The sequence below is a fragment of the Nerophis ophidion genome, linkage group LG21 (genome assembly GCF_033978795.1).
Source record: "Nerophis ophidion isolate RoL-2023_Sa linkage group LG21, RoL_Noph_v1.0, whole genome shotgun sequence".
NCBI classification, from domain to species: Eukaryota; Metazoa; Chordata; class Actinopteri; order Syngnathiformes; family Syngnathidae; genus Nerophis; species Nerophis ophidion.
This window is the reverse complement of record NC_084631.1, coordinates 27,318,024-27,330,711: the sequence shown is the minus strand read 5'-3', so window position 1 is coordinate 27,330,711 and position 12,688 is coordinate 27,318,024. Positions and strand designations below refer to the sequence as shown.

Sequence of the window (12,688 nt, the reverse complement as noted above, 5' to 3'; positions counted from 1 at the left end):
TTGAATATGTTCAGGTAACAGCCAAGGCTTTAAAGTCATTTGCTACCTTGTTACATTTTTAAGTTTGTGTTGTTCAACTTTGCATTTAGCATGACACAATGAATTGATTAACGTGGACCCCAACTTAAACAAGTTGAAAAACTTATTCGGGTGTTACCATTTAGTGGTCAATTGTACGGAATATGTACTGTACTGTGCAATCTACTAATAAAAGTATCAATCAATCAAAACAAACAGGCATTGAATTTTGAGTATCTTGATAGAAAAGCGCTGTATAGATCAAATCCATTGTTTATTGCATAATGTTGCTTCTCCATATCTAACAGGTTCAAATAAAACCTTTGTGTATTTTTCTGATGTATGACAGTCAATAAAGTGAGACGACCAATAAAAATGTATTCCAGGTGTTTTTTCCACCTTGTTTTATTGGTGAATGTTGAATGTAAGGGTTGGTAAAGTTAAGAGACACTTATTAGCATGACATTAACCTCAAGTTGTGTGAACAACAGCCTGGCATGGGCTTTGTTGTCTTGTTTTCCCACCTCACCCACACATCCTTAACTCCCACACCCACAGGACTAAAATTGATTCTAATGCGTACAAGGGCCAGCTTTGAACGTCCATGCACAGAAACTATAGAAAAAAAAGAAGTGTGATCATAAAAGTATTTAAGAAGAGCGAAGCTTTACTTCTCCAAGCCAATGACCATCTCCAGACTAAAACTACAGAAAGAAATTCTTTGTTCTACTGTATGTAAACAACAATTCAAAAGGGAATAAAGTCATGCTGGTTGGAAAACAAGTGGAGGATCTCAGTAGCGTCCTGCAAAAAGAAAACACACTTTATACCAATCCTAACAGCTTTGATATAAACAGTGTTTGGGTGACACTTACGTGGGCTGTAGGAGCGAGACCGTGAGCGAGACCTGTATCTACCGTACTCCGGAGACGGGGAGTGCCTGCGACTGCATGGAGACATACGTGTTTTTAATGGCTGATAGCACAGCAACACATTGTCTCAAAAAGTTTGAATTACCTGTACCGATAGTCATATTCATCGTATCTATCGTATCGGTCGTTTCGATCGTATCTGTCGTTGTATCTGTCAGATCTGTCGTATCGGTCATTGTATCGGTCGTTATAGCGATCGTTGTATCGGTCCGATCTGTCGTATCGGTCGTTATTAGAGTCTCTTCCCCTGCGGCCACCACCATTGCTGTGCAAGTAAGAAGAACAAGAATGTGAAGTCTTGACTGGTAGGAGAGAAGGTGTTCAAAGTGACTGACTGAGTGGGTCTGCCCATGTAGATGCCAGGTGTGGGCGTGTGAGGCCGCTTGGTCAGTGAATAATCCACGCGGATGTTGCGCCCATCCAACTCCATGCCGTTGACTTGCTCCATCGCCTGAGACCAGAGGACAAGCATCAACATGAGTGTGACAAGACTGACACCTAGTGGTGCGTTTGAGTAGTCACGTCATAGAACTGCAGGCAGGAAAAAAAAAAGGGGAAAGTACTTGGATACAATTAAATTTATCTTCCAAAGAAAACAGTGGATGGAGTGCAAATCTGCATTGTATGAGTTATATTGGCACAAGGGTTTTCAAAGTGACCCAGAAGATTTGAAAGACGTTAGGGTCACTGTCATACTTTTTGTACACAAAAAACAATACAATGCAAATCAACATATATATATATATATATATATTTTAGGTCATTAGATACATTTACCATCTTTTCATTTTTTATCTCTAAAGCGCTTTGAAATGTGCTGTAAAATATACTTGCCTTGTCCAAACATAATTTCTTCACTCATTTTTTCACACCACTAACTCGAATTTTTGTTACTCAAAAATTTGTGAGAAATGTGTCCACATATTCATCATAACAGGAAATCATCAAAACCCAGGCTTTCGACCAAAGTAACAACCATCTCTTAACAAAATGTAGAAAGAGCAAACGCACCTCTTTGGAATCCTCAATTTTCTCAAAGTTAACAAAGGCGAAGCCCCTGGAGCGACCCGAGCGCTGGTCGAACACCACGTTGACCCCGGCCAGAGGGCCGTATCGTGAAAACACATCCCTCAGGTCTCGCTCGGTGGTGTACAAGCTCAGGCCGAACACCCCCAAACATGTGCTGGGATCAGGATTCTCCTGGAAAGGTCAACAGTACAGTTTTTTTGCTGATGATACAAACCCCGTTTCCATATGAGTTGGGAAATTGTTTTATATGTAAATATAAAAGGAATACAATGATTTGCCAATCATTTTCAACCCATATTCAGTCGAATATGCTACAAAGACAACATCTTTGATGTTCAAACTGATAAAAAAATTTTGGGGGGGCAAATAATCATTAACTTTACAATTTGATGCCAGCAACACGTGACAAAGAAGTTGAGAAATGTGGCAATAAATACTGATTAAGTTGAGGAATGCTCATCAAACACTTATTTTGAACATCCCACAGGTGTGCAGGCTCATTAGGAATAGGTGGGTGCCATGATTGGGTATAAAAGCAGCTTCCATGAAATGCTAAGTAATTCACAAACAAGGATGGGGCGAGGGTCACCAATTTGTAAGCAAATTGTCGAACAGTTTTAGAACAACATTTTTCAACGAGCTATTGCAAGGAATTTAGGGATTTTACCATCTACAGTCCGTAAAATCATCAAAAGGTTCAGAGAATCTGGAGAAATCACTGCACGTAAGCGATATTACGGACCTTTGATCCCTCAGGCGGTACTGCACCAAAAACCGACATCAGTGTGTAAAGGATATCACCACATGGGCTCAGGAACAACTCATAAAACCACTGTCAGTAACTACAGTTGGTCGCTACATCTGTAAGTGCAAGTTAAAACTCTACTATGCAAAGCGAGAGCCATTCATCAACAACACTCAGGAATGCCGCCGGCTTCGCTGGGCCCGAGCTAATCTATGATGGACTGATGGAAAGTGAAAAAGTGTCCAAATTTCAAATTATATTTGGAAACTGTGGACGTGGTGTCCTCCGGAACAAAGAGGAAAATAACCATCTGGATTGTTATAGGCGTGAAGTTCAAAAGCCAGCATCTGTGATGGTATGGGGGTGTATTAGTGCCCAAGGCATGGGTAACTTACACATCTGTGAAGGCACCATTAATGCTGAAAGGTCCATACAGGTTTTGGAGCAACATTTGTTGTCATACAAGCAACGTTATCATGGACCCTCTTGCTTATTTCAGCAAAACAATGCCAATCCACGTGTTACAACAGCGTGGCTTCATAGCAAAGGAGTGCGGGTCCAGACCTGCAGTCCAGACCTGTCTCCCATTGAAAATGTGTGGCGCATTATGAAGCGTAAAATACGACAACAAGACCCCGGACTGTTGAACAACTTAAACTGTACATCAAGCAAGAATGGTAAGGAATTCCACTTTCAAAGCTTCAACAATTAGTTTCCTCAGTTCCCAACTGTTTATTGAGTGTTATTAAAAGAAAAGGTGATGAAACACAGTGGTGAACATGCCCTTTCCCAACTACTTGGGCACGTGTTGCAGCCAAGAAATTTTAAGGTAATTATTTGCAAAAAAAATAAAGTTTATGTTTGAACATGAAATATCTTGTCTTTGTAGTGCATTCAATTGAACATGGGTTGAAAAGGATTTGCAAATCATTTGTATTCCGTTAATATTTACATCTAACACAATTTCCCAACTCATATGGAAACGGGGTTTGTATATGGTTTCTTTTCATCCAGTGCATACAACAAGCAAAAGTATCCACATCATCAAGTTTAGTCCTTACTCGGTACAAAAAAAGTAAGGTGATGCTTTGATGAGATGGCCCATCTTACAAAACCTTTTCTTCATCACAAGAAAAATTTGCACTGATAAGGCAATCATGGAATCCAATGAACCATTCATGTTTAGGTTAAAAACCATTTAAGTTGCATATGATTTAGTATACTTACAACAAAGTGCTTATGAGATACTCAGGCACTAAGCAGTATTGAATATTGTGCATATAGACTAACACTGTACAGTGGTAACTCAGTTTCTATTCCAAAAGTCAGACGAAGACCAAATCGTCTGAACACTGAAGCCATTTTCTCCACAAAGTGGATTAAATTAATCCGTGCAGATGTGAACACAAATACACGTTCAAAAAGATTGTTGTAGTTTTACATACAGAAAACAAAGCCAAATTCATATTCATGACAAATAGTCGGCCAGAGGGGAGCTTTAGGCTGTGAGGAAACAACTAGCCTGGATCAAGTCATATTTTCACCATCATGCCACTCCCAGACATTGATGCTGCTAAACACAGCTTCAATGCAGTCTTAAACGCATCTATTGTTCACAATTATTTTGAGAGACAAGACAAATGCTTTTTTGCATTCTGACATAAAAATCGGCTCGTTCTTGGCGGCTAACAATGCAGCTAAGTGAGCAACCAGTTCTCCCTCAAAATCACTAATTTAGAAGAAGACAACTACTGAGAGAGGTAAGATGGCTTGTACGTATGCACAACGCACAACACTGCAATAGGACACCAAAACATGAACAATCATATTACATTATGAACAATCATATTACATAAGCTGTAAAGTATTATTTCATGTTTTGCCAGACAGCGTATGTACTGTAGTTGTAATGACACGCAGTTTTCTGTTTGGCTTGTCTTCAAATTTCACATTTTGCAGCTTTGAGTCGATTTGCAGTTCCCCTTTAATTGATCGGAGAATGTGCAGGTATACCGATTGTTGTGATCAAGTGAATCTATATAATCCTTATGAAGTTTAATTTCGGTTGCGAGATATACATTCAAAATGTGTAGATTTTCAGCAGTTAAATTATGATACTTTTAGAGAGTGGGTGGAGCGTGGCTTCATATCCATATCAAATAAATATAATCCAAACAAGCAAGTGTTCAAAGTGTATAATTAAAACCCCCATAGGTCCCCTTTGATTCAATATTGTTTCACACCTTTAAGTGCCGTTGCTATCTTTGGCTACAATGTGGATTATCTTGCAGCCGTACTTTATAAAAAAGAGTGAGTCAGGAACGAGTGGGATTAATTGCAAATGAACTAGTTTGTTACTAAATCGATAATATACAAAATGTAGAAATATGACGAAAATTTTAGTGGCAAACCTAATCCTGCGAAAATAAATGTGAAGTACCACTGTGCTGGAAAGTGCTTCTATATTGGTGGAAGCAGTGCAGATGCACTCTACAATCCTGTAATAGTCTTATGTGGACTGAATTGTACTAAAATATATTGCCATATCCTCCGCACTGGACATGTTTGGCCGTACGATATCCCCAATGTCGTACAAAAACCAGGGCAAAATGCAACCATACGGACAACAACTGAGGTACCACTGTAAATATGTGAAACACCAAAAATATGAATATCGTTGGCGGAAAAAGTTACTTTGTTTCAGCAATCAGATTTACAAATATGTGATACAGGCTCAAAACATACAACTCAAGATCTTTCAAGCCGGTTTTGATATTTCGATGAAGATGGCTTACAGCTGATGAAACCCTCGAATGGAATCTCTCAAAACGTGGCTTAGCAAAAACTAAGCAATGACCATCAAAATGATAAGAAATAAATCTCAATTTATGTGTAATGAGTTGATATCACATATTAGTTTTACATTTGAAGTTGCTGACATAAAAACATTTTACACAATATTCTCACTGGAAAACCTTTTAACATTTCATTAGATAAGTTTAAAAATGTGAAACTCATCCAATAGATTAAAGCTGAATATTTGAAGAATGCATTCCTTAATGCTTACAGGTAAAATCTCAGTTTGAAAATTAATCAGCTGTTAATTGGAATAACTTTTAGACCAAAAAAAATTATTGAGATGCACTCGTGTTTATACGTGATGAACTGTGTACAGTGGTAGTAATGCCAGCAGAACAGACTGCCACTGGAAAAGAAAGGTTGGTTTTCGACTACAAAAATGTGAGCAAGTTCTTGGGGAGGAAAAAGAATGTTAAGTACATCTTTGAATGAGCAGTGATGATGCATGTCGGAGTAATAGAATACTGTATGGAAATAAATATACATCCCCTCAGGGAATCACATGTTTCTCCAAATACACAGTCATTACATGAGGCGTGCCCAGAATATGCCAGAAGGTCCACATACCCTAACATCAGCACCATCGCCATGACTGTTTGCTTCTTTTGTGTCATGGCTCTGTTGATATAATGAAAGGGGGAGGGGGGTTAATGAAAAAATTGAATCGTCATGTCAGAGTGGTTAACCACAATATCACAAACCCTGGCCTGCGTCATTGCTCTCAACTGGTAAATAATGGCAGCTGAACCACAAGATGGCGCCAGAGAGATATTAAAGGAGGACATTTTTACAAGATGAGCACATACCACTAACAAACTTCTTGGGACTTGCCAATAGGGATGCAACCGTCAACTTATTTTTACAAACTCGTTCGGTACGCCCGCATGCAGAGCCGAAATTCCTGTACCGAAACGGTTCAATACAAATACACGTACCGTTACACCCCTACTATCCACGCATCTCTAACGCAGAGACAAAAACCACCCTGGCGGCGCCAAAATCGGCGGAATGCCGCGGAAAATTCCCATCCCTGATTACTACACTTTTGCCTTTGCGTTTGATTTTTGTACACAAATTGATGGATAACTTTGAAAGTTAAGCTGACGAAGGTTATATATTTTCACTAACAAGTTGTATAACGTTATAAAATAATAAGGGTGCTTAAAATAAAACAAATCACATCTGAATAGTTATTTTTTAAATTTAAATTTCTTCGTAATTTACAAAATTCATTCCGAAAAAATTACTGATACATAATCAATATCCACCCTTCCTTTTTCTACCGCTTGTCCCAAGACGTCAGCAACCACAAGGAAGTTTTGTAACATGAAACCTGTTTTGAAAAGGTTTTTATAATTATAGCAAAATATACATTGCGAGAATTGTGTTGAATCAAGAATCGATTCTAAATCAAATCAGGGTGTGCCTAAGGTCTCCCACCTTCCAATACATTTCTGTCAAAATGGAAACAATGAATACATTTTGTAAGAAATTGTTTCTCTGCGTTTGTGGGCCACATCAAAAATGTGGTGTGCCAAATGAGGCGCTTGGGCCTTAATTTTGACACCTGTGCCTTAGAGACGTGTTATTACTGTTGAAAATAAGAGTAATCTAATAATAGCAGTAGAAAATAATACACATAAACAAAAAGTGTTTTCAAGAATATATACATTAATAATTTTATTATTAATATAGGATAAATATAACCTTTATTTTAAATGTTACTCATGTGGTAGATTAACTCAAGTGTTATCGACTGTCTATTCATACCTTTGTCCATTTTATGCCTTAACACCTGTAATTAGATACCCTGTTATTCTAGAGCAGTGGTTTTCAAATGGGGGTACGCGTACCCCTGGGGGTACTTGAAGGTATGCCAAGGGGTACTTGAGATTTTTGAAAAATATTCTAAAAATAGTAACAATTCAAAAATCCTTTATAAATATATTTTTTGAATAATACTTCAAAAACATTTGAATGTAAGGTCATAAACTGTGAAAAAAATGCAACAATGCAATATTCAGGGTTGACAGCTAGATTTTTTTGTGGACATGTTCCATTAATATTGATGTTAAAGATTTCCATTTTTTTTAAGAAATGTTTAGAATTAAGTTCATGAATCCCCAAAAAGGGCACTTTACATTGATGATTACTTCTATGTGTAGAAATTTTTATTTGTAATTGAATCACTTGTTTATTTTTTAACAATTTTTTTGTTATTTTTAGATCTTTTTTCAAAATAGTTCAAGAAAGACCACAACAAATGAGCAATATTTTGCACTGTTATACAATTTAAAAATCAGAAACTGATGACATAGTGCTGTATTTGACTTCTTTATCTCTTTTTTTCAACCAAAAATGCTTTGCTCTAATTAGGGGTTACCTGAATTAAAAAAAATGTTCACAGGGGGTACATCACTGAAAAAAGGTTGAGAACCACAGTTCTAGAGTGTTGTTTTATCTTATGACTTACAATGTTTATAGTTTATTCAACACAGACAGGAAGAACGTTGTTTACACTGAACTGACTCAACACTTATCAACTAATTGTAAGTTACATGATTTAATTCAGTTTTGTCGTACCTTTACTTTGGCGTGTAAAGCCATACCATATTGGCCGTATCAAACACTTTTGAAAGTGGATAAGCTGTCATCTTCATGGCAATAGCTTGCTTATTTTTTAAGTAACCCAAATGTAACCCCTTTTTTAAAGATGGGAACAGTTTGCTGCCCTTTTTAATGTAATGTAGCATGCTAGCGTCTCTCTGGATTGTTGCTTATAAGTGCGTGAAGCGCTGGCGTAACTCTTGTTTTGGTTACGTACAGGTTGTGACGAAAATACCGCAGCAGCGTAATGTGCGTTAATGGCGATGGAGGACTGAAACGCGGTATAGCCGAGTCTTTGTGACGTTTCAATAACAGTCGATGGTTGCATCCCTGCTTGCCAACAATCTGCAGTGCAATGTCATTTTCATCGACTTGTGCTCACCCTGCTGGCTGTGGGACGGCGACGGCTCGACGCTGGGGAGGAGCTCTGGCTCTTCCTGCGACGGGAGTGGGGGCTGTAGGAGCGCGAACGGGACCTGCGTCTGCGCGAGTGAGACCAGGAGCGCGAGCGGCGGCTTGAGTCCCGCCGAGAACCAGACCTAAAAAAAAAAAACAAATAAAAATAAATAAACAAACAGATGAGCAAAGGTATTATAGATGCTGTTTTGCACCCTGATGATGGAGAACAACCGACCTGGATTTGGACCGAGAGCGAGATCTGGACACGGAGCGCCTGTGGCCTCGGGATGTGCTCGGAGATCTTGACCTGCTCCTCGACTTGGCCCGTGCTGGACTTCCACGATCCAATTTAGGTGGGGAGAGAGACCCCTATTGCCACAGCAGAAAGTTCCAACACTTTATCATGTACGAATGTGTGTGTGTGTGTGTGTGTGTGTGTGTGGCGGCATGGAAGAAGACTGAGTAAAAAGTTCATTGTCAGCTACAACACACACTCACCAACCACTTCATTTGGTAGACACACACAGTTTAAGGACATCAGTGGAAAGGCCACTTCAAGAAGGTAGTCATTGCAAATCCAGTGTTTCTCATTCATTTATTTGTGGCGGCCTACTGCAGATAAATGCGGACCGTCACAATTAGATTTAGGGGAACAAGGCAGCAAGTGCACTGTTGCACAAACTGTTCGCCCTCGGTCATTATGCTTGTCGTTACAATACTGTCCGTATGAGTGATGGCGTCATAATTGTGCTTTTCATACACATCTGGTCCCATGTAGCAGGAGGGATCCTGCAACTTTGAGACTGTAACATGAGAACGCATGTAGCTCTTCTAAACAAGCCGCTTTGTCTCGCTTGTGACATAAAAATAACTGCAGCTGTATTTTTTTTAAATCAAATTTCTGTAGCTTTGTTGATTACTCTTTGTTCCTAAAGATTATAACGATAACATGCACATTTGCCGTGGCCAACCATTCAAATTAAACTCGCTATCGTAGCTTGCAGTACTGTGAGAAAGACTGGAATTCAAAATGAAAACGCTATTAAAGGCCTACTGAAACCCACTGCTACCCACCACGCAGTCTGATAAATTATGTATCAATGATGAAATATTAACATTGCAACACATGCCAATATGGCCTTTTTAGTTTACTAAATTGCAATTTTAGATTTCCCGGGAGTTTTTTCTTGAAAACGTCGCGTAATGATGACATGTACGGTTCATGTCACGGGCTGTTAGGGAATATGAGCGCTGCGCACACACACAGCTAAAAGTCGTCTGCTTTAACTGTATAATTACACAGTATTTTGGAGATCTGTGTTGCTGAATCCTTTGCAATTTGTTCAATTAATATTGGAGAAGTCAGAGTAGAAAGATGGAGTTGGGAAACTTTAGCCTTTAGCCACACAAACACACGGTGATTCCTTGTTTAAAATTCAAGGAGGTGAAACTTTACTATGGATCACAGCGAACATGGATCCCAACCGAAAGTCAACTAGCAGGTTTCGGTGAGAAAATTGAGGTAAAAAGTCGCTTCTTACCGGATATCAGCTGAGCTTGTGCCGCCCATACAGCTGCCGTCGACTTTCCTGAGACACTGCGCGTCAACACACTCATGGACGAACACCTCCAACTACCAGGTACTGTTAAACTCACTAAAACACTAGCAACACAATGGAAATATAAGGGAATTCCCAGAATATATCCTAGTAAATGTGACTAAAAACATCAGAATCCGTCCCAATGCAATCGCGTTTTTTTTTTTAACTTTTTTTTTTCTAGTCCGTCCCTATCAATTTTCCTCAAACACGAATCTTTCATCCCCGCTCAAATTAATGGGAAAATTGTCGTTTTCTCGGTCCGAATAGCTGTTTTTGTTGGAGGCTCCCATTAAAATCAATGTGAATATACGAGGAGCCATCAACATGTGACATCATCGTCTGCGACCTCCGGTAGAGGCAGGGCTTTTCTCTTAGCACCGGAAGTTGCAAACTTTATCGTGGATGTCCTCTACTAAATCCTTTCAGCAAAAATATGGCAATATCGCGAAATGATCAAGTATGACACATAGAATGGACCTGCTATCCCTGTTTAAATAAGAACATCTCATTTCAGTAGGTCTTTAAGAAAATGACAAAACTGTGCAAGTGTACATGTTACGGGTGAGAAACTTGTGAGAAAACTTATGTAAATAGTTAATCAACCATTCAAATCAGAATTATATGTGACCAATGTATGTCTACCTGAGCCATCAGAGGTAAAATACAACATGCAACTGTTACTTAACAGAATGGGAGCACGAATAAGGAAAAACAATAGTGACACAAAGCATTACTTAACCTAGGGACACACACATTCTTCCATGTTCTTTACGCGCTACTCCTTTCTCTCCGCTTTTTCTATTCTTCTTTGTTCTTCTGTTTTTCAGTTTTCGCCGTGTGTTTTCTCTTCAGCCAAATTTAGTTAGTGTTCTATTTGCCTTCAATCTTCCATCACTTTTTCCTCCCTCCAACTTTTGCTCTGTACATGTTCTCAATAGCCTTCTTTTATCTTGGTATTTTCTCTCCCATCATTCTTGGATAAAATTCTTCAAATCCTTCACGAGCAATTACCTTAATGAAAGAAGAACATTTAATAAAATTAAGATAGGATTTGATAGAAGTCTGAATATAGCAGAAAAAAAAAGCACGTGAATGCATGGCAGTTACATTGACTGTCACATACGTGAATATACAAAGAGGCAAATATGAACTATGTCACAGACATGTGGTTCGCTGCGTGAAAGCAATTAAGGAAAAAGTGGCCAACTTTTTAAGAGACATTTTAACACAGGCTGAGGAAAAATATGAATGCTACTTTAAGCTAACGCCAGGGAGGTAGCTCAAGCTAACTATAGCGCTAATGGTGCGTTCATGGTTTAGCTAGCTAGAAGGAACATAGCAAAAAACCCGTCTATTTAGCCTATACTGGCTACTCATACACGTTTCACTTAAATCTAATTTCAGCATAGCACTCACAAAATGTCAGCGTTATGCAGTTTATTTCAGTGGAGTTAGCTCGAAGTACGAAATGCACGTTCACTAGTATTTGTTGTCGGCAGACAAACGAGGACGGACGAAATAGTGCTATTGTACATCGTTAAATGCCAATACTTACCCGTCTATCGTGGTTGCCGTCGTCGACGTCACTCATTTTCGGCCCGGTTAAGTTGATATTAACAAGCAGTGCTGGGTAAATAAGGCGAGTTTGATGTTTTAAACACAAATGTTATCGTTATTTTTGGAGCGACTCCTGGCGAGAAAATGGCGCGCGTCTGTGTGGTGCGTTCAGGTACGACACTAGTACACGTCATTTCCTAATGTCACGCCCCCGTTTTAAAAAAAACAAACATCTTCGAACACTTCATCAGAAAAACGTCGATGTTCAAGTATGAGTGTTCAAAGAAAAAAAAACAAATTATGATTTTTTTTCCCCTGTATTTTTTCAGCTATATCATAAAAAACATATCCGATATTTCAGTAAGCTCGGAAACACATCCTGTATGCCCGTAAAGTAACGCCTTCAAAATAAAATCACTCTGTAAAAAAACAAAAACACTCTGCAGTTAGGTTTTTCCACCCGCACCACATAGACATATATGTATGTTATTTTGTACTTTAAGCCGCATTGTTTCATCATTCACGGTTTTGATTTGAACGAATATGCAATGGTACATTATGATTTATTGTGAAATTGCTTCCTGTGCAGCCGGATCACTCTTAACACACACTTTCCATTCGCTTATAAACGAGACTGATGTGGCCCATTGTAAATATATCCATTCGTTCTCTACCGCTTGCCCGTTTTGGGGTCGGTAACATTCAACAAAAAAAAGCAAATTGCAACGGAAAAGAAGACATTACAAAGGGTAAAACAATATATACATATATAAAAGTGATGTTGGATTTTAATGTAACGCAATAGAAAAAGTAAAAGCATCGTGGAAAATGTAACACAAACCCTGCAAAAAAAACCCAACAACTATAAATATTTATATTGATTAATACGAAAATAAAATCCATCCCTCCATTTACTACCACTTATTCCCTTTGGGGTCGCG

The 12,688-nt window shown here is 38.7% G+C and overlaps 1 protein-coding gene across 2 annotated transcripts; it reads right to left on the bottom strand.

The window, feature by feature from the left end:
- Window positions 1–394: 394 nt before the first annotated feature.
- On the bottom strand, window positions 395–11,943 carry tra2a (transformer 2 alpha homolog). 2 transcript variants are annotated; one of them, XM_061882404.1, is made up of 9 exons: window positions 11,746–11,943; window positions 8,825–8,958; window positions 8,573–8,729; window positions 6,151–6,201; window positions 1,962–2,150; window positions 1,286–1,401; window positions 1,042–1,215; window positions 894–964; window positions 395–822 (listed from the first exon to the last, which is right to left on the bottom strand). In XM_061882404.1, exons 1-9 carry the CDS (start codon window positions 11,779–11,781, stop codon window positions 812–814), a joined length of 939 nt encoding a protein of 312 aa, XP_061738388.1. In that variant the 5' UTR covers window positions 11,782–11,943; the 3' UTR covers window positions 395–811. The 2 variants fall into 2 exon arrangements, with proteins under 2 accessions (XP_061738388.1, XP_061738387.1); XM_061882403.1 differs by having other exon boundaries at window positions 1,036–1,215; window positions 11,746–11,942.
- Window positions 11,944–12,688: the final 745 nt, after the last annotated feature.